This window comes from Juglans regia, chromosome 16, assembly GCF_001411555.2.
Source record: "Juglans regia cultivar Chandler chromosome 16, Walnut 2.0, whole genome shotgun sequence".
NCBI lineage: Eukaryota > Viridiplantae > Streptophyta > Magnoliopsida > Fagales > Juglandaceae > Juglans > Juglans regia.
The window spans coordinates 3,553,686-3,576,600 of NC_049916.1; the positions used below are offsets into that span (position 1 = coordinate 3,553,686).

Genomic DNA, 22,915 nt, shown 5'->3' on the forward strand with positions numbered 1-22,915 from the left:
TCTTCATGATCTTCCACCTAAAGTATATTCTGCTATGAATGAAGATTTACTTCAGACCTTTATAAAGGAGGATGTTAAGGCTGCAATTTTTCAAATAGAGCCATATAAAGCCCCTGGACCAGATGGATATAATGCTTATTTCTATCAAGACAATTGGGATGTGGTGGGTAATGAGGTTTGTCATACTATTCTATCATTTCTCAACTCTCATGCAAATATTGAAATAATCAATTACACCTATCTGGTTTTAATTCCCAAGTCCAAAAATCCAAAGAATGTCTCTGAATATCAACCCATAAGCTTATACAATGTTCTTTATAAAATCATTACAAAGATGCTTACTAACAGATTGAAATCTATTATGCATTTTCTCATTTCACCAAACCAGTGTGCTTTTGTGCCTGATAGACAGATCACTGATAACATCATGGCTGCTTATGAAACTCTTCATACCATGAATACACAACTCCATGGACAGAAAGGATTTATGGCTTTAAAATTATATATGAGTAAGGCTTATGACAAGATGGAATAGGGTTTCATTCAAGTTATTTTGTTGAAACTGGGGTTTAATGCCAAATGGGTTGAGCTGATTATCTCATGTATTTATACCTCATCATTTTCAGTTTTGGTTAATGGTGTTCCTCAACATTGCTTCAAACCTGAAAAGGGCCTCAGGCAAGGTTATCCTTTATCCCCATATCTTTTTATTCTCTGTGCTAAAGCTTTGACTTCTCAATTGTATGCTATAGAACAACATAAAGGCTTAACTAGTGTACCAATTGCTCGAGGCCAGATCAGATTGAATCACTATTTTTTGCAGATGATAGCCTCTTATTTTGTAAAGCTAATATGCAGGAGTGGGTCCACTTGAATCACATCCTTAGTGTCTATGAAGCTGCATTTGGCCAAAAGTTTAACAAAGACAAAATCTCCCTATTTTTAGCAGGAACACGAAGGCAGCAACAAAGAGACACATCATGGAGGTGGCTAATTTACAAGCTTCTACTAACCTAGAAAGGTACTTAGGCCTTCCATCTATTATTGGGAAATCCAAAACAAGGGCCTTTAAGGATATAGTTGAAAGGTTGATTAAGAGGCAGGATAATTGGAAAAACAAGTTCCTTTCAAAAGCAGGGAAAAAGATTCTTATTAAGGCAGTATTGTAGGCACTGCCTACCTATAGTATGAGTGTTTTTTTACTTCCAAAAATACTATGCTATAAACTACAGTCATGTTTTGCAAAATTCTAGTGGGGTCATCAGGAAAATCAGTCTAAGATCCATTAGTCAATCTGGGAATCCTTATGTGCAGAGAAATCTTGTAGGGGTTTGGGGTTTAGAGACCTACACAGTTTTAATATAGCCCTTTTAGCAAAACAAATATGAAGATTGAGAATGTTTCCTGATTCATTGCCTAGTAGGATACTCATAGCTAAATACTTCACACACACATCCCTCTCACATGCTGGTCTAGGTCCGAAGCCCTCATACTTATGGAAAAGTCTTTTTCACTCTATTCCTTTGGTTGAGGAAGGCCTTTTGTGGAGAGTGGGTGATGGTACCCAGATTAGAATATGGAAGGATAAATGGTTGAATAGAGCCTCTTCATGCAAGATTCAATCTTCAGTGTCTACTCTTCATGAGAATGAAGTGGTAGCTATTTTTATTGATGCTCACACGAGGTGGTGGAATATGGATCTTCTCCAAACAATTTTTCAAGAGGAAGATGTTAAGGAAATACTGAAGTTGCATGTTAGTATTCTGCCTATTGTTGATAAGCCGATATGGAAAGGAACTATTTTTGGGCATTTCTCAGTGAGAAGTGTTTACCACTTGCATAAACAACTCCAAACAAGAAATAAGGGCGAATCTTCAACTAATGGAGCACAAGGGTTGTTATAGAAGAGGATTTGGTCCTTACAAACAACAAATGTTGTTAAACAGTTTATTTGGAGTGCCTGCACAGATTCATTGCCCACTCGAATTAATTTATGTAAAAGGAAGGTGATTACTAATTCTTGATGTCCTATTTGCATGCTTGAAGATGAAACACCAGCCCATATTTTATGAACATGTCCCTCTGCTAAGGATGTATGGCTACTATGTTCCAAATCTATTCAAAAGATAAACATTCAAGCACCCAGTTTCTTCTATGTTTTTGAGCAGCTGGTCGACATACTATCAAGTCAAGATCTTGTGTTATTTGCCACCCTAGCTCGATTTATCTAGTTTAGGAGAAACACACTAATTCATGATGGTCCTTTTCAATCTCCTAATGTGCTCTATGGTAATGCAATTAAGGCTATTGAGGAGTACTACAATGCAAGATCAAGTACACTAGGGTCAGGAACTCAGAACCCTTTGCTTGCTACTCAATGGGAAACACCTCCATCACCTTCGATGAAAGTAAATTGGGATGTGGCTGTAAGAACTAATTTTAACAAGATTTGTGTTGGTGTGGTGATAAGAGATGCTGATGGTTCTGTTTTGGCAAGTTTGATGCAACCAAGATTATTTTGCAATGATCCTGTGATGGCAGAAGCAAGAGGATTACTCTCTGCTGTTTTATTTTGCCAAGAGTTGGGTCTCGACTCCATAATCTTCGAGGGTGATTCTAGTCAAGTTGTCTATTCAATTAAAAGGTTTGATTCCCCTGCTAGGAAACTGTAGTGCATTATCTCAAACATCATCAATCTTTTGTGTAATGCTCAATGGAAAATACAACATGTTAAGAGAGAATTGAATGGTGTTGTCCATCGACTTGCTCAAATAGTAGTGAATTTAAAACATGAACTACTAGATATTGATTGTGTTGCTGAATGTATCAAACCTCTTTTAATGGTTGAATGCCATATTTCACTTCAATAAGATTGATTACTATGTTGACTATAAATAATAATAAAAAGGTTGTCTCGATAGTTTCTGCCGAGAAGTGTCAAATGTATTTTTTTATTTTGTGTATTTTTTTTCAAATATTTTTTAAATCATTTTAAACATTTAAAAAAAAAGAAAAAATTCACAAATTTATTTAAAAACACTTCCTTAACAATTAAATAAAAAAAAATCGATAGCTTTTATTGGGATGCATAATTTCCCTTTAAAGTTTTCACCATTGAACCCTTTTTTTTTTCAAATTAATAATTTCTCCTACTGATTTTTACTATTTTAGAACATTTTCAAAAATTAAGAAAAAAAAAAGGTCAAATGGGTATAAAATGGGGACCGAGTAGCATGATCCTTATTTTTTATTCTAAAACTCAAAGGGTGGCCTTTGGACGAGTTTCAGTTTATAAATATTTAATATTATTTGACAAGGTTTATATCAATAACAATAAATATTTTAAAACTTACATTATAAATCTATCTCTTTTTTCTCTTCTAAACTTTAAGTTCTAAAATTCGAGCAATTATAGAAATTTGTTAAATCTAAGGATAAGGTCTAAGTGCTCCAGTAAAAGTTGGTTTTATCGTTGTTTATTTAAAAAAAACGTTGTTCATTTTACATTTCTTCATCCTAAGTCCCACCAACTTTTATTTTTTACAACATACTTTGACATTAATTATTTAGTATTATATAGCAATTCATGTAAATCTTATGCAAAATAAACCAATCATATTCATGTGAATTTTCTTGTTTAAATAGTTCTTTATAACCACCTCAATTTATAAACTTCACTTTTATAACACCACTTTGTAGATTTGAAGTGAGTAATGTTACATATGCTACACTATATTATACATCATGAGTAGAAGACCCATATCATATTTTTTTTTAATCCAAATTTTGAATTTCAAAATTCATAATTTTCAACATATTAATAACTATTTATAAGAGTAAACTTTTAAGTACAAACTGCATTTAACATTTCTCTTACATTAATACAGCCAAATCTCCTCTTGAGATTTCAATATTCAATTTGCATATGAGATCCTTGAATTCATCGGAAATTTGTCGGAGATCGTTCTTCTTAATTGGCCGTTTCCACTGTATATCTCGTACAAATTCTAGCCATTTTGCCCAAAAATCTCTTGTTTTTTTTTTTGTTCCCTGGTGGAATCCGAAACATGCCCTCTTAAAAACAGCATCATCGGCATGAACCTAAAGCCTCATTGCAAGGAAGAGATAATTACAATTGTTTCCATTGGTCTAAATTCAGGGTTCGTTGGCAATTTCTCACAGATGCTGCAAAATGTTTGGACGAAGCTCTACTGATATTTAAAAAAAAAAAAAAAAAACAAACAATAATATTCTCCATCCTATTTTTATCACACTCAGTCACATCTATGGATGTGACATTTTAAATGGCTCCATAGATAAACTAATTAAAAATAAAGAAAAAGGGGAAAAAAAAAAAGGATAAGATCCAATTCAAGAAGATGTGAATTCCAAATAATAAACAGTAACTAGAAAGAAAAAAAGATTCCTATTCGGGGCAGTCAGATCTACTTTGGATGCATTGCCAAGCTATATATATATATATATATATATATATATTCTTATGACTGAAATGGGAAGTTCCTCTAGACAGCTTTTTGTGAAAGAAGATAGAAAAGGTTTTAATTCCTAGCCATTCACGAGCAAATAAGAACAAGCCATCCCAAACAAAGAAAAACACCATAATCTGAAATATCACAACATCTCACTCTGACATCCAAAACCAAGCATGCAATAGTTTCAAGTTACCAAATGGCAAAACTAAAACAAACCAGCCTAACAAAGTAACTACCGCAAGGGTCAGTTTGTAATCAGCCTCTGCCTGCCGCCTTAAGTACCAGCTACTTAAACTCTAATTGGGATCAAAGGATACATAGACCTTAAAGCCATTCAATCAGTGAGAGTTCATGATTCTCTTACTCTAGTATCAAACATAATTAGTACGATGATTTGGTGCCTTACAGACATGCTACTTTCTAAAATGTTTATAAACAGGTCCAGACAATCTAAGCTCCCATATAGCTACTCTTTTTGGGTTCAAACAATTAGCCGATAATGACTAAATAGCATGAGATTTTCACTGCTCGGTACTTCAGTTATCCATCTATATGTCTGTTTGAATGGTTGCATTCATTTTATGTATTTAATACTGGAAATGAAATTTTTTTCACACTGTTCTATCAGGCCATTCTTTTCTTTTTGTTCAACAAGACTTTATTAATGACCAAAAAGGTGTTGCCGGAGTATATAGGGCGGATAAATGAGAAGCATCTAGCAGAAAGACGAAAAAAGAGTACACAAGTCTTGAAAACTAGAAATAGAAAAACCAAAATAACCAATCAACCAATGATATAGGGTTTTGAAGAAGAGATCCTTGAGGGCACCACCATCTTTTCCTTATCCTCAAAGTTCTAGTCGTTTCTCTCCCATATACAATGCAACAAACAACCCGGGATCATCTTCCACAACATTACACTCTGTGGGCAACCAAACCTCCCCTTCCAACATGCCAAAAGCTCCACCACATTGCGAGACAAGACCCAAGCTAAACTGAAGATAGCATTCCAAAGAGTTTTAGATACTTCACAATGCAATAAGAGATGATCTATCATTTACACATTCCTACACATGTAACACCAATCCATCACAATAATTTTCCCTTTATGTAAATAATCCATAGTAAGGATAGTCATTCCTCAAGGAAGCTGTGCAAACAAAGAAAGCTACTCTCATAGGTGTCTTCAAAGGAAATGAGTAACTATCATGAGGAGATGAAGCATGATAGGATGATTTTACTTCAAAGTTCAGACCCTCCATGCTTTGATAAGATTACTATCTATGTATATGATAGTACTTACCCCAATTAACCCAGGCAACTTCACGTGTACCTCTTGATGTACCAGAAAGACAGAGTGATGGAACAAGATTTAGGTTCTCTAGATGTGTGGAGAATTTATGAAGATATATTTCAATGCTTTAGTCAAAAAAATTGTAGCAGATAATATTCTAAGTTATTAAAGATGATCAATGAAATCGATTAGAGTCAATGTTTGAATGCTTCCCATACCTAGATCCCAACATAAGATCTGGTATGTCCCTTCCAAAAAAAAGAAGCTTGAGGCCAGAGATTTTTACCATGCATTGCGCCACACAGGCCCTCCTTCTCCTAGGAAAGGCATTTGGTTAAACAAAGGACTTTCTTTGTATCAACAATAGTGTCAGAGAAGATTTTAGCACCTGACAATTTGAAAGAGAGAAGAATGGTTTTTTATAGGTTTCAAAGAGAGAAGAATATTAGTGATTGATTGGTGTTTATTATGTAAGAAAAGTGAGGAAACCATTGATCATCTTTGTTCATTGTGAAGTGGCTAGTACAATGTGGGCCTCCATCTTTCATCTCTTCGGTGTAGTATGGGCGATGCCTCGAATGGTTGCAGAGTTGTTAGCTTGTTGGAGAATTCAGAATATATAAGTTAATGCAGCATGGACGTTTAGTAAATGGTTCTTTTACGTTTAAGGTGGTGTTTTTGGACTCAGACCTTTGAAGATTGTGAGAAGATGATGATTGAGCTTAGAACCATGATGCTAAAAACTCTTTATGTCTGGGTGTCGGCTCAGGACAATTTTGGCTTCTCCAATTATTTCAATTCGGTGTCATTGTTTTCCTTCTCCCTCCTAGTTGAGTGTTTTATCTTGTATACATCCTATGTTCCTGGGTTGGAACCCTTTGCATTTTTAATAAAATTGTCTTATTAAAAAACAAGGGATGAACAATCTAATGAAAAAACTAACTACATACATTTTTGAAGTAAAAATAGGTATGATTATGATGAAAGTAGAATTGAAACTACATAGGTGGAACTGGTAGTCAGAACCATGGTGAAACAGAAGAAATGTATACAATCCAAGAGGTAAGGCTTGAATAAGTTCTCGCAAAGGACAACATGTCATTTAAAACTGATTAAAAGTTAAAAACAGGCCAAACTCCTAAGAACCATAATCAAATTTAAGAAGAATTGATACAACAACTAATTGTACAACATATCTCTAGGAACATACATCATTTCATTTCATCATATAAACCAAGAAGCTTAGTCAAATCCAGTGAGCAAAAATCATACCTGTACAGCTACTTATCTGTAAGACATAGATGCAATCGCTACAAAGTGCAAGCCCCAACAGCCGAGGCTCTCTTACATTGGACATCAAGCCTGTCAAGCAGTTTCGTGTAAGTCAAAGAAAGATCCAGTGGGTTGTTTAAGGGTTCAGTTTCATTGTACCCTTTGATGCCATCATCTTCTGTACAGCCACTGTCATCAAAACCACTTTCAACAGGCTGCTTCATATGAATGATCTTACCAAACAACTGAAAGCAACCAGCACCAACTTTTGTTGAGCTACAGCACTGGGTTCCAATCAATTCCGTGCCGAAGGAGAGCACACTACTCTGGCTATCAGGTGATAGCTTTTCAGACTGTGAACTGCCAATATTCAGCTCAGTGGAAACAGTTTTCAACTTTGGCACCATATTGTTTCCATAGGAATTATCAGTGTAAATATTGTTTTCACCTAAGTTGGATAAACCTGATTGTCTAAATAGATTTTGCCTGGCTCCCTGCATGCCAGCAGGAAAAGTGTTATAATTCAAGAATGATTGGCCCATATGCCTCATTGTTGAATTTGTAAATCCTGTGATGGGAAAAAAAGGGTCCCCCTCTCCATTGGTTAGAAGCCCAGAATTCTGAGGGGCTCTGAATTTCTTTGCAGGAGGAAATGCAGTATGGAGTGGTGATGTTGGTGAAATATATTCAACTTGCCAAGGACTCACTCCCTTGGCATTCGGCAGGACTCCAGGTTCATCCCATGTGACCTGTGATACATAAGAGTTATAAAAACTGAAGAAACCAAGGGAAACAAGGTAAGACATTGTGGTGATATAAGTATCACAATATTATCTCAGCATTATATAAAAGCTATGTGAAGATTTGTTATCTACTATGTCACCATAAGTACACTAGATGCACATATTTAACCATTATTAACTTAAAAGGGTAATGATATCGCTGAAATATGTTTTACAGAAAGAAGTGAATAAGCAAGTTGCCAATACCCTGATCAACAACAGTTCACTTTCATTCTATAATTAACAAACAACAGCATAAATTGGGACAATCAGAGCATATAAATACCAAGCATAAAAACCGCAAGCATATGTTTAATCGATCAATATGTATTAATATTCTTAGGATCTAAGTTTGTAACAAAGCAATGAAGCTCAGAAACTTCAAAATCTCGAAAGGTTGGCTACAAATAATAATACAGCACATAAACTGCCTAAACATAAAGTTATGTGGTGTACAAACAACCCCAACGCCCGCCCAGCCTTGTAGTGCCCAACCAGGGCCTATAAGCTGGCCCTGACAGTAAGGAAAGTGAAGAATCACTGATCCCTCACAAGACCCCCACAAAAACAAATAGTCATGTTCCCTCACAAGACCTATTCACAACAGAAAATTTTAGAAGTAAACACAAATTAAAAGGAATAAAAGAAAAAATGTAATTCTCTAACCAAAAATTAGACAGAAGCAAAAAGCATTATTTTAACACATTTTAAGACAAGCAGCATATACCTCCAAGGCCCTTTCTGGAATTCATTACTTTATTAAAAATAAACTCTTCTCACTTCCATGTTTCATCATCTATCAAGAAATTATATTTATTTTCAGTGCTACTGACAATTGACAAAGTCATCATGCCAACATCAAAGAAGATTTTTTTTTTTTATTGGCACCGGTGTTCAGGAACAACGTCCCAACTAATCTTGGGGATGTATAAGCCCTCTAGACAAGGAGTTTCCTGCAAGTGTACATAGGCTAATTCAAGGGGAACACCAAAGGAAGATATATTAATTATGTCCATATGCAAGCTAGTTTACTAATCCAAGAGTGTTCAAATCAAATTCAGAGACATCACAAGATTTTCATGATTCAAGTTGTTTTTTTTTTCAAAGCGCTAAATAACCACTAAACTACACAAGATTTCAGTTTTAATCGTGTCAAATCATAGTCAAATATTCAAACACAATATTCACCTTGATACCTATTGCTAGAACTATTCCAAAAATATAACAGTCTCTATCAGTATCATGCCTGTATATTCAAACACAACTATATTCACCTTGATCTTCACCATTAATACTATTCCAAATATATAATGAGAGTTCCCTATCCTTAGGTAGACAACATGTCAAGAATCATGACAGACTACGGAGACAAGAAAGAGGGCACCAGTCCCAAGAGTGTAATCATTCTTCCTACTCCCACACATCAATAATAAAGTGAAGGGCTACATTAACCAACAGAAAGAATGAGGCAGCAACATTTCTCTTTTTTTTTAACAAGTCATTGAAATTTTTCATTAAAAAAAAAACCAAAAAGAATAGCCACAAATACACGGGACCTATACAAGAGAAGCATCTAATTAGAAATAGAAAAATGTACAAGAAAATCATAAAAACGTGTCCATATAAACTGCTCAAAAGGAACCAAGTATTGAAGAAGAAATATGTCCGCTCGTGGTCTTCAAGATTTTTATCGTTCCTTTCCCTCTAAATATAAGACAACAATTCTAAGGCCTATTAATTTTTTTAAAATTTTTAATATTTTTTTTAAAATTTGTTTTGAGTTTATTCTTTTTAAATTATTTCAAATTTTTTATTCATTATTTATATAATAAATATTTGATAAAAAAATAATAAAAATTAAAAATAATGTGGAGTGTGAAGTTTTAGAAAGTTGCGAAGATTTTTTTATTAAGGTGACCCCTAGGATAGGATAATATTAAATTCTTAAAATACTATGACACCATATGGCTAGGACACATTATCTCACTAATCAATGTGCACACGCGCACACACACCGAGTTTGTATATAATATATTAATATTAAGTTTTGATTCAGAAGATAAACATATTCAAAGCTAAAACTTTTTTTTTTATTAGTATGATAAGGAAAGATAGAGAAAACCTGTAGCGGATATTTGTAGAGGCAAAACCATTGAAAGAAATAAACCCCCACGTGAAAACCGCCAAAGAGCAATCAATATCTAAAACTCGAGCAATAACAGACTGGAAAGAAACATATGTTTAGAGTATGTAGAATAATTATCAACTATATTTAATTTTCGTCAATACCCTCAAAACACTAATAAGTATCCCTGATATTTCACTCCAAAGCATTTTCAAATAACAATTAGTTTTTTTTTTTTTATTAAGAAAACTCTATTCTGTTTTACCCCAAACGTATATCAAGGTGTACCAACCGTAGCGTGTATCCTGCCATGTATCAAAAGCATACAAAATTTTCGTTTTATTTTTATTTCATGGACACGTATCAGGCCATGTCCAAGCCGTGCCCATGTACGACACAAAACACCAGCCAAGTGCTTCCTAGCATATCATAGCCCCAGAAATCATATTAGCTCAAACAGTAAAAATAGTCCAAAAGCAGTGTAAACAGATCAAGGTTTTTAATATTGTTTCCTATCGCCGGTATTTCGGCCATACCGCCGGGTGGCCGGGCCGAATTTTATACCGATAAGAATTTCTGCCATATCATATACTACTAATATTTTAGATTTCAATTGATATTTCAGATTTTAACTTTTGTCTTTTTTTCATTTCTTCTTATTTTTAGCCACCAATTTAGACTAAATTATTTATAATTTATATATATAACTTATATATATTTATATATAATTTATTTATTATTATTTTTAAATATAATTTTTATATATTATAAACTATTATCAAACAGTATTTTAGCAAAATATCCAGTTTCAATTGATTCGATTAAAGCTGTCACGAAACATATACCTGAAGCATGCGCCAGGGAGAACCCCGCCAAGGCCCGCTGTCCGGGATCGAAGCCCCCGAAACCGTTCCTTGAAACCAAGTCATCCTCGATGAATCCTCGGTCTCCATTGCCATCTTCACTCTCATCCCCGTGGTCCAAAACACGCTCAGGGCTTCTTCCACTGCCTCTGCCTTCACCACAAACTCCGACCACGCTGCACTCGGATAATACACCACCTCAAACGGCATCCCCTTCGCCGCCAACTCCGCTGCCTCCGCCACTGCCTCCGCCGATAGCCTGCCCCTCCCGCTCCTCCAGAACCTCTCTCTGCCACAGGCATTATCCTCCTCCGGCGTTACTCTCGTTGTTCCGCCTGTCGGCAAGCTATATCTGCCGCTGGAATCTCCATTGCTCGAACGTACGGCGCGGCGGACCCCGACGAACATATGGCCCCCAGGGTTCCTCATGAAAACCACGGAGTCGCCGGCGACTAGCTTCTTGTGGTTCACGAACTTGCTCCAACCAGTAGTGAGCAAGTGGCGCCTCGGAGTGCCACGATAAATGTGCCGGAAGTCCCAGACCACGCCGTGAACGTCGGTGACCGACAACGTCTGGACCGGCGGCTCCGCCTGATAGTTGAGCGGAGGGAAGATCGAGTCGGCGCAGAACCTCGGGACGGAAAACCCGCCGCCGTTGTTGGCATCGGATGGCGTGAGAATCTTAGAGAAGGATACGACCTTATCTTCTTCTCCGGCGCCGTCGTTTCGGTCGGGCTGGTTCCTAGAAGTTTCGATAAACTGAGAGGAGCCGGGGAAGGCGGATGACAGTTGGGGGTCAATAGGTTGAAGAAGAAGTTTCGCGAAGACCTCGTCGGTGATCGGATCTGCATGAAACTCGACGGCGGTAATCCGACAGCGAATGAGGGGCTTGGAGAGGACTAGAGGGGATAGGGAGTTCGGGCGAGAGGAGGACTGCTCCACATGGCCTTGGGGGAAGTAGTAAACCATGGAGTGGACAGTGGGGATGTGGACGGAGTTTCCAGCGCATGCGCGCCAGAGTTTGGGGTCGAGACGGCGGAGATTGGTCGCAGGAGTAGGATCCCGAGGCGACATCTTTTAGGGATTAGGGAAGGAATAAGGGAAGGAATCGAGGCAGAAATACGGGAAAGGAGGGAGCGATAGGGTTGGTTAGGGTTCTTTAACATGAGTGGAGGTTGTGAGTGTGTCTCTCTCTCTTAAAACATGGTCTGAGCTGAGAGAGAGAGAGAGTGAGACAGTGCCGTATTGGGGTCGGAGAAGGTGGCACAAATCACAATTGAAGTATGGTTCTTATTGACACCGAAATTACAGTTTTGCCCACAACAACGTAACAACATCGGAATGCCAAGGTTTCACCAGTCTCGCCTCCTACAGCGTGTACTTCACGGACCCAAGGTTTCTTCTTTTTTTTTTTTGTCTTTCTTACTTTAGGATATGCTGTAAAAATTGAACCGAATTAGTTCCTAAAAACTAATCTCACGAGTAATTATATATCTCTTACAATAATCCTGAATATATATATATATATGTTCTGTATATTCCATAACTGAGTTTAGATCGTATTAAGTTATTATTGGATGTATCAACTATCATGTTATGTTTTGGAATTATAAAATTAATTGAAAGTGAAGAAATTATAAATGAATTGATCTCATTTTTATTTTCTAATACAAAAATATTGTTCTTCATCATATATCTTGACATTTAGATATTTTAGATGATAATTTATTTAAGTAGTAGATATACAAAGTCACTTAAAATATGTTAGATTAAATATTACTAAAAGCATAATAGAAAATAGCGCGTTACTCTTTTAATATCACACGTTCAATGATTATTTTGGTAATTAGAATTCGTTTCTTAAGAATTCAAAATTTTATATTTCTCTTTATGAATTGAACCACCTAATTTATAAAGAAAATTAAGGAGAAACTCAATCATATTGATTTAAGAATAATAATTTTACTCGTCATTTCTGCATTATACATATTTTTTTATTTTTTTAATAAATATATGATATATAAATGATGAGTAGAATAACTCAATTAATTTAATTGGCTTAAAATTTAAAAATTGTGATATTATCAAGTCGGTAAGTAAAACATATAATACATATTATTTATAGAGTAATTTTACATACAATCGTAAAATATGTAAACGTCACGTAATCGTTTTGAAAAAAAATAAGGTTTATTATTAAAAAATTAATTTTTTTATATAAATTTTATATTTTATTTACTTTTTAAAATAATAACATAATAATTATATAACTCACAATTATAGATAAAATTACTCATAATTATCAAATTTGTTGATTTAACATTCATAAAGGGCATTTAATATGAGAAGCAGATGTTCAAATAAGATGTTCCAAAAGGTTAATATAGAGAGAGCATTTAATGAGAAGGTAGAGAATACAGAGAGAGAGAGTAGAAACCCGAAAAAGTTGGGGTTTGATATATAAATAAATAAAGTTTCAAAGCTTTCAACGTGGAAAAATACGATAAAAAGGGCGTAGCCGTCGGAAACCGTTGCTTACTAGTACAACAATCCCTCCCCACTGGCGTCGGTCTCGTTACGAGGGAACATAAGGCATGTCTGTTCACCAATTACGTAAATGCCCCTTAGAACAACATGTGACAGAACCCAGAAGTAAGCATTTCATCATGGCCACATGGCAACAGTCCATTCGCTCTGTAACAGTGAAGCGGACCCCACTGGACAAAGATACAGAAATCAATGGTAATCAAAGCGCTGACACTGAGTTCCAGGTCAGCGAATCCGGCTGTTGAGATTTGCCGTGCTTGGCGTAGGATGGAGCGAGCCGGGGAGGGTTTGTGGGGGGCGTATTATCGAACTGTATTTTCATCTTATTATATGATATATTATGCGATAAAAATCATTTATACAAATATTAAAGTTATTATTTATTATTATTATTTTAATCATTATCTTTTCAATGGATAGACATGTAAAAAATTATAAATTATTTTCTAATCATTTTATCATATTAAAGGAGGATAAAATAATTAAAAAATATAAAATAATATCAATTTATAAATTTATTTTTATATAATTACTTTACTTTTCAAATATGATTATCTAATTCAATGAAGCATGCGATTTTTTTTTTTTAGCTTCTGTAACATTTATTGTTATATGAGTCTCGGAGAATATTGATCCCACGTGTTTTTTCCTGCTATTTTTGTTTTTTATTCTTTGGGTTGCAACACACGTGGACATAAAGTAAACGAGGCTCGTGTTTTTGTGTAATTAATCAAAGTTCTATTAGAGCACTCTCATTGGAATAGCTAAATTAAAATATATTTTTTATGAATATAAGATGAATTTAACTTTTAACTATTCCATTTATATAAATCTCTACATTGGAATAGCCATTTTTTCATTATATAACAATAAATTAATATAAGATGAATATAATTTTAACTATTCACATCAAATCTCCAAATTGAATTATCTATTTATTCATTATATAGTAATGAGTAATTAATAATTTTGAAAATTTTTTAATTTTTTTAATTATGAATTTATTTTATTTTTTCATATTTTACTATTTATAATATTTTATATTAATTTGTAATTGTATTCTAATTATATTTTTTCAATTGTCATTTAAAATGGAGAGAGAAATAATTAATATTAAAAGGAAAGAGAAAGAAATAATATAAAAAGGATTTGATGAATGAATAGTGTCTTCCAAATTTAGAAATTAGTTTGGATATTACTGTAGCTATATTCCAAATATTTGGAATATAACTAATTCAATGTGAGCAATTTATCCACCTAATAGCTAAATTCTCATTGGATTTAGCTTTTAGCTAATCCAATGAGAATGCTCTTATATCGATGAATTGAAACTGAAAAAAGTTGTTAGTGTTTTGTTATTGCGTAGTTTTTTAATTTTATAATTATTTTTCTTGAAGTGAATAATTAAGATTTTATAGTATTAATATAAAAATAAATAAATTAAGTAAACTTTACTGCATTAATAATGAAAGGGTAATGATAGTCTTATATTTTATTTACCACTATTTTACTATTAAGCTATTTTTTTTCTTTTTACTCTTTAAATCTAGATTAAAATCTCATAAAATGTCATTCTTGCATAATTGTTAAAAAAAAAAAATTTAACCAATTAATGTAATCATATAATTTAATTAAAAATAAATTTAATTTTATAAAAATCTACATTCTTAAATTTGTTTTCTTTTAGATTATGTAAGAAGGTCATATTTTGATATTTTTAATTCAGATTTAATAACAAATAAATAAATAAATAAATAATTAGATAATAAAATAATAATAAATAAAGTGTAAGTGTATTATCATCCATGATGAAAATAGACTATACACAAATGAAAAAAGCTTACACTAGTGTCCTTTAGAGCATTCCCATTAGCTTCCCTAAAATCACTTTTTTCTTATAATTTGAGGAATATTTTAGGGAATACTCTAAAAACCTCCCTCCATCTAGATCTCTATTTTAGGGAAAATATTTAGGAAATGAATAGTGGTTCTCTATATTTGAGGAATCACTATTCATTCCCTAAATCACTTTTATCAATATTTTATTCATTTCAATTAAATTAATTCTTCTTCCAATCATCTACACTTTCTTTCATACTCATATTTATTGTAATTTTAAATAATATTTTTAAATATAATTTAAATAGCTACGAAAATATAAAAAAATATTAATTTTAAAAATATTAAAAATAATTTAAATTTTTATTTAAAATCTTCACTAGAGTAATAATTCAAAATATAAAAAAAAAATATTGAGTAGTTAAATTTATAAATGAAAGTGAGAGAAAAAATTAATAAAAAAAAGAATATAAAAATATTATTTTAATAGAATAGGGAATTGATAGGGAATGAGATGTAGAAGATTTTTGAAAGATGAGTAAAATTTAGGAAACAATTTTAGAAAATGTACTTTTTAGCTAAATTATGGAAAATTTTATAGGAAACCCAATGTGAATGCTCTTAGATACTTCCTCGAGCAAAAAATTTATTTTTCCTCCAGAATTATTAGTGTTATTCCACTTATCCATTTTGTTTAGCATGTTACTTTCAAAACCCCAAGCAGTTGGGTCCTCCTATTTCGTTTTTTCATTTTTTTTTTATTTTACTATAAAATAAAAACAATAAATAAATATATCATTTTCTTTCTTTATCTATCCTCTATTTGAAACAGTTTCAATTATACCTAACAATCCTATGTTTCAAATATAATTATAAAAGAATTGTAAAAGAGTTAAAAAAAAGAAATTCAACGAGCTTATAAATTATTTTATTTTATCACGTCCCGATGGTATGCCAATGAATTAGAATTGAATTATTTATTTCAGCCTAAAAATATTTCGTCCCTCCAAATTTATAATCCTATCTTTCATTAATTTAATTAAGTTATGTAAAAATCAAAATAAAAGAGTATTACATGTGAATTTTTTTATTCCAAATATGTTTTATTCTCCATAAATTATATATACACTCATTGATTCATCATGTAAATCCAATTTTTTAATTTAATTTATTATGTTGTATGTACGTTTAAATTAGTTTTGGAAATCATAATATGACTTTTCATTGGTCATTTTCTTTGTTTTTTATTTTAAAAAACTTAATTTGAATAATATGATCAAGCCAAAAATTTTAAATGACAAACATTATTAAGACTAGGTTTCAAAAGAAAAATAAATTAAACGAACTTTTTCAATTTTTAATATTTTTTAGATAAGATTTCAAAACAAAATAAATGACAACTGTCTAATAAATTATTTACTAGTCTATATTGAAAATGAATGTGATAATTAATAATAATTATTTGTTGAAAGAACACCCAAATCAATTGGCATGTTAAATATTTTTAATTTTTATTTTACATTCAAACTTGAAATTTCCTATATACTTATGCATATTTTTAAGTAATATTTTAATTTTTATTATATACAAACTTTTATATATTCTACGGCCCCTTTACATAAATCCCGACTTCGTCCCTAGTCCCAGCCAGAGCCCTTACCCTCAACTTTTCAAATTAAAATTGTGTTTGGATGTTGAATTGAGTTGAGTTGAGATGATAAAATATTGTTAGAATATTATTTTTTAATATTATTATTATTTTGAGATTTAAAAAAGTTGAATTGTTTATTATATTTTATATTGAAATTTAAAAAAATTATAATGATGAGTTGATATGAGTTTACTTACCAAACGAAGCCTTACTCCTTTCTTGATTATTTATCACAGGGCTATGAGATCCTTTGGGTGGGGTTAATATGTCTCAAACGCAAGTTCATGGTAAAATCAAGATTGCTTTAATATAATTTAAGTAAATTGTGAAATGAATGCATTTCATCTGAAAGGTCACTGTATTCCAGAGGAGAAAATATATTTACAATCGTAAATTGTGCAACTGCCACGTAATCGTTTTGAAAAAAGTAAATAAAACATGGGATCATATCCATCTCACCGAAAAACTACAAGATATTTCTTTCTATCCTGAATCAAATAAGCACATGAATCTTCCCCTCATTAAGATACCAATTAATGAAGTAATTGGCAATGCATAACATCCACATCAAGTAATCAGACTAATTCAATGGTCTAGGAAGAAATTTATTAATTTGCAGCCATGTATTTGACATTCAAAACAATAATCCATAGAGACACAGAATACATGCAAGAGGAGATGTGACAATTTTCAAACCAAACCAAACCTGGCTAAACAACAAGGATACTAGATCTCTTATTACTGTAAAAAGAAAAAAGAAAAACAGGGGTTCTCAAGCAGAAGTTGTTTTCCCTTGCTGGAATACAACAGCAAAGACCGGAACAACCACACCAATGCTGACGGCAGTGAACACTGCAAGGCTCATTGTCAACTTCTGATATTTCATCATATCCAAGTTATACATGTGTTTGGTATGCAGACAGTAAGGTTCATCGTGATCATGTCCCCCCATTCTCTTCACCTCCGTTGAGTGGAACCCCCTCTTTGCTAGTAAGAAAAAAAAGTCAATTGTTCTAGTTTAGTGACATGGGCAAGCATTCACAATTTTGACATTTGACAAGTAGTCATTCAGCATCCAGGGATCTGGAATTTCGGAAAACTTTACATGCTTAATAAAACACAATACATTGCAAGTTTAAACATGGTAAATAATAACACATCATACCACATTTACTATTTCCATATGTTTTGCCATTGTCTGACTTCATGGTTTCCAATATTTTTAAGAAACTCCAATGATAGAGCCACAACAGTTGAGGTGTTGACTAGACATACACCAGTCTTTGGTTCAAAGAATCTAAAGTATCAAGAATAAATGAGATCTTTTTAACCCTAGGAGTTGGCTCCAGTGGTAAGGGCCTTAATCTTAGAGAGTATGCTCCCACCAGATCTAAGGCTTGAACCATTGAATGCAAACAATTTCTAGGAACCACGACCCATTGATGAAAAACTGATAATTCACCTGATCCGTGTGATGGAAAGGCATTACACATGTCCAAGGTTTAACTAGGTTAAAGACACGTTGAACTTGCATAGTCTCCATGATTCATCATTATAAAAAAATAAAAAAAAATTTTTTTTTTTTTTTAAATGATGGGGAACCTTGCCAAGGCAAGGCTTGTCAAACCCACTCTTAAGGAGTAAACCTTGCATACACGACCCCACCTGCCAGGAACAGTGTAAAGGATTATTGAAGGGAATTCTTAATGCATAATCAAACACAATATGTTTGGATCTACAGCTCATCCCATGTAATGCCCCAATGGCAGACCAAAACTACATGATCTATACTCTAAAATTACTAGTCGATGATACAATTGGAGCCTCATTGGAACCTTATAAAGAGCATGAACTTCTTCTTCTCAAGTAATATGAGATCTCATACACCACCTACATTTATTCTTATCATATGGGATATCACAATCTCTTTCTCTTAAATTTTCAACGTTCTCGTTAGGTCAGTCCATCGTAGGTGGCATGGCTCAAGTCCCAAATTTCTGATTGAGATAAGTTCTGATATCATTTATAATGCCCCAATAGAAGGCTCAAACCACATAACCTATACTCCAAAATGACTAGTAAGTAATACAATTGAAGCCTTATTGGAACCTTATAAAGAGCAATAACTTCTCCTTCTCAAGCAATGTGGGATCTCATACACCACCTACTCTTATCCTTGTCATATAGGGTATCACAATCTCTCCCCCTTAAATTCCCAACGTCCTCGCCGGGCTAGTCCATCGTAGATGGCACGGCTCAAATCCCACATTTCTGGTTGGGATAAGCTCTTATACCATTTATAATACCCCAATAGAAAGCCCAAAATATATGGTCTATACTTCAAAAGGACTAGTCAATAATACAATTGGAGTCTCATTGGAACCTTATAAAGAGCAAGAACTTCTCATTCTCAAGCAATGTGAGATCTCATACATCACATATCCTTATGCTTATCATATGGAGTATCACATCCCAAATCCACCCTTTTAGAACTAGAGAGCTCCTTGACGCATAAGGAATTAATACGAATTAACACATTATGTGATTTTGGCTAATATTTGTAAATTGTAGACTCTCAAAAACTAAAAGATTTGTCATGCAAGTCATTCATGCAGTACCAATTAAATTCTTTTGTAATACTGAACTGCAAGCATCTTTGAGAACTCCATTTTGCACCACCATGATGCACATGTTTCCACACAGCATTTGTCCACATCATCATAGTATACTAGATCTCGAGTGAAGTTATTTCTGACTATGATTAACTAGCATAATTAAAACCATTGAAACATATATAAGCCACAAGACAAATGAAATCCTGCATAGATTCTTTTTTCTTTTTTTTTTTTTCCAAAATATCATATCTGATATAATATTGCGCATGCACTTAACTACTACATAAGATACAAACACCATAAATGGCATGGGGAATACCAGATGCCTTGGAAAGCAGCAGATGGTACCAAACTAACCTGATTTTGACAAAAATGCTTCCGAGGACATCAACAACCTTGCACAGGGACCTCATTCCATTGTTCAATGACATTGTTGCTGGAAACGAATAAGTTCTCACTTCTTACTTGCATGCTCAACCATCAGCTCATTCGTTTAGACACCCCATATGTATTAAATAGATATGCTAGCAACAAAATTAATAATTAGGAAAAAAAACTCTTCTTATCCAAACTTTTATAGAATTATTGAAACCTTGATGCTTTTAAACAACTTAAACTAATAAAATTGGTAAAAATTAGTCGATATTCAGGGTAATGAAAATACAATAGAGAACAATCAGTGGAAGGGATTAGAGCTTTCTTTTTTCATACTTTGTTGCTTTGGGCTTCGGTTATTGTAATGGATGTGAATAGTCTTAATGACTTTTGTGTTGTTTTTCAACTTGAACTTGTAATTAAGTGTTTTTCTCTTATATACTTCATGTGTATTTAGACTATGCCTAATTACGTGTTTTAATAAACTTCTTACTTATAAAACAAAATAACTAAGGTTTGATCCTCCTCCAGTTCTCTTGCAAAAATTTACAACCACTCCAAACAAAATCTTAGGTAGCCGTGAAACAAGGCAGTCTGATCCTCTCTTTGGTTGTAGAGAATACAGGAAAAAAAATTCAAATTAATAAAAGGAATTTTACATCTAACGGTCATCACTTTTAGTTCTTTTCTTTTACGAAAGAGGGATGGTACCCGTAATTTTATTCATGAACTCTCACTTAGACCGTCTCTTTTAGTTGGTTTGCTTAGTTGTTTTGCTTTGATAAAACAAACAAAGCATGGCAGATACAAAATCTTTGTCATTTAAATGTAACAAGCAATAGTTTAAAAAAGAAATCCAAATCAAGCAGGAAATAATAAACACAAAACATAGCAAAATATACCAAACAGAACTGAAGGAGAATAAGGGGAAAAGAACACAAGATCTAAACCACTCTATAAAATACAAAGATCCGAACTGATGAATAGAAAATTTGAAATCCGATCAAGCGAACTACCAATGCGATCAAAATCCGCTATTAGCTCTGCCCACCAACAATGGAATGAACAAATTCACAGAGAAAATTCAGAAAACGAAAGGGAACAAATTCACAGCAAAAAAAAATAAGGAAAATAGAGAATGATTTGCAAAACGAAGAAAAGAAAGAGGAGAAATGTTATCTTGGGATGCAATGAGAGATAAGAGTTTAGGAGGAAGAACAAGTAGAACTCGAGCTTTACACAACCAAATTGCTATCCTAAACAACTTTTTTATGTTAAGGTATCGTTTACTTTTTCAAAATTTTTCTTACTTCATCTAATTATTATAATATTTTAAAATTATTTTATAAAATAAAATAAATAATTCAACTTTTTTAAATTTGAAAATAAAAATAATATTAAAAAAATATATTCTAATAATATTTTATTTAACTTTCAATTTTTATCTCAAATTATCTCATCTAATCTGTAAAACCAAACTAGACCTAAATTGCTACAATAAATGTTTTAGCAGATTTTACAAAATAATTTCATAAATTAACTATGTAATATTGTAAAATAAATTATTATAAAATAAATATAATGTATAACACGAAATTATGCCCAATGCTTTTATGGTTAAAGGTGAGATCACCAACATAGTTTTGAATTTCTTCTGGAATACTGCTACAGACAGGCACAAATATGTGTCTTCCCACGAACGATACTGACGTGGCATAAAAATTATATTAAAAAAAACGTTGAAAATGAAGAAAATATCTAAAAGCGAGAAGAAAGGTTTCAAGTGATAGTTTCCATCACGCTTCAATCCAGGAAACAAAAGGCAATCGACTGGCAATTTCGGTGGCTTCCTCGACATAGTGCTACAGAAAATTTCACTCTCGACTTTAGATTTCTTCCTCTCTCTCATATCTCAGTTGTCAGTTTTCTTCCCCGACGTCGTGTCTCCGTCGATGGTCACTTAAAGCAACCCACCTACCCACATTTCGGCGTCGAACCTGGTAAGAGACTTAGTCAATATACGAGAGGCCTGTAATGAAAATCACAAATGCCTGTAGTGAAAAATGTGGGTTTATGCGTTGAACATGTGTTTCATTTTTCATTGCGAACATACGGGAGGCCTGTAGTGAAAAATGTCAATTTGTTTCATTGTACAAAATTTGGTTCATTTGCTCTTAGTTGAGTGGCATTTGTATGGTTATACATGCGTAATTTGTCCATTTTATAGCTTTTCAAGTGTCCTGTTTTGGTTGTAAATTTTGGCATAAAATCTTTCTATAACATCAGTTTTATTTTTTATGAGAGTTTGGTTATTCAAGTTACATCATATTACACTTGGTTATTCATGTTGAATGACGAAGTTATTCAGGTGTCATAACTTGGATATTCAAGTTTTATTATATTATTCAGGTTGTATCATAAATTTTGACACTCGAGTAGCAAGAAAGTAGATTCCAAGGAAAAAAAACACACAAGAAATTTAATCAAAATAGATAATATGTTAAAAAAAAAAAAAAAAAAAAAGCGTTCTTATACAAATGAATGGATACTCACTGATCAGATTCAAAGTTAATATAATATTGTAAGTGCGTGCATCTTGTTTTCATTCTTGACAACCACTCTCATTGTTGAGGTAGATGGAGAAATAGAAAGAAGACTATCTCACATAACAACTCCTATCACCAATCCATCAACCCAGGTATTATACACATCTTTCAACAATTGGCGCATGTTTATTTTATTGTGCAGGTGGCTTGATTAATATTATGTTACTATATTGTAGGACATATCAAGACTACTTTATTCAAACTTTTCAAACTACATGTCAAGTTACTATGGTCCAGTGCTTCATGCGTGGTTACCACCTTTTGTGTCTCCTCCAAGTGCTAGCCCATATCCATGGAGTAACCTGGTAATCGTTGGATGGTAAAATAGTTTACATATACTTTATTTTATGAACTTGAATATTTGGTCTAATTATTTATTTTTAAATTTTTTTTGGAAAACTGCAGCAACACCTATAGAGTTCTACTTCCACTGTCACGTCAAGTACTATTGCCC

At 33.0% G+C, this 22,915-nt stretch overlaps 1 protein-coding gene and 1 pseudogene across 3 annotated transcripts; both read right to left on the minus strand.

Annotated features, from left to right (window-relative positions):
- Positions 1-5,218: 5,218 nt before the first annotated feature.
- On the minus strand, positions 5,219-12,065 carry LOC109012447 (auxin response factor 17-like). Of its 3 annotated transcripts, none has more exons than XR_001999448.2 (4): positions 10,811-12,065; positions 7,059-7,807; positions 6,073-6,174; positions 5,219-5,487 (listed from the first exon to the last, which is right to left on the minus strand). XR_001999448.2 is itself a non-coding variant. In XM_018994084.2 (4 exons), exons 1-3 carry the CDS (start codon positions 11,900-11,902, stop codon positions 7,097-7,099), a joined length of 1,734 nt encoding a protein of 577 aa, XP_018849629.2. In that variant the 5' UTR covers positions 11,903-12,065; the 3' UTR covers positions 5,219-5,487; positions 7,059-7,096. The 3 variants fall into 3 exon arrangements, 2 of the variants coding, with proteins under 2 accessions (XP_018849629.2, XP_018849628.2); XM_018994084.2 differs by lacking the exon at positions 6,073-6,174 and having other exon boundaries at positions 7,059-7,148; positions 7,218-7,807; XM_018994083.2 differs by lacking the exon at positions 6,073-6,174.
- Positions 12,066-17,637: 5,572 nt separating this feature from the next.
- Positions 17,638-19,911, minus strand: LOC118344872 (annotated as a pseudogene).
- Positions 19,912-22,915: the final 3,004 nt, after the last annotated feature.

Bases quoted from the DNA above. Each gene is read 5' to 3' on its own strand.
- LOC109012447 (XM_018994083.2), bottom strand. From the start codon at position 11,902: ATGTCGCCTCGGGATCCTACTCCTGCGACCAATCTCCGCCGTCTCGAC. The intron at 7,808-10,810 runs GTATATGTTTCG...TATGTATCACAG, and splicing joins CTCCCTGGCGCATGCTTCAG to GTCACATGGGATGAACCTGG.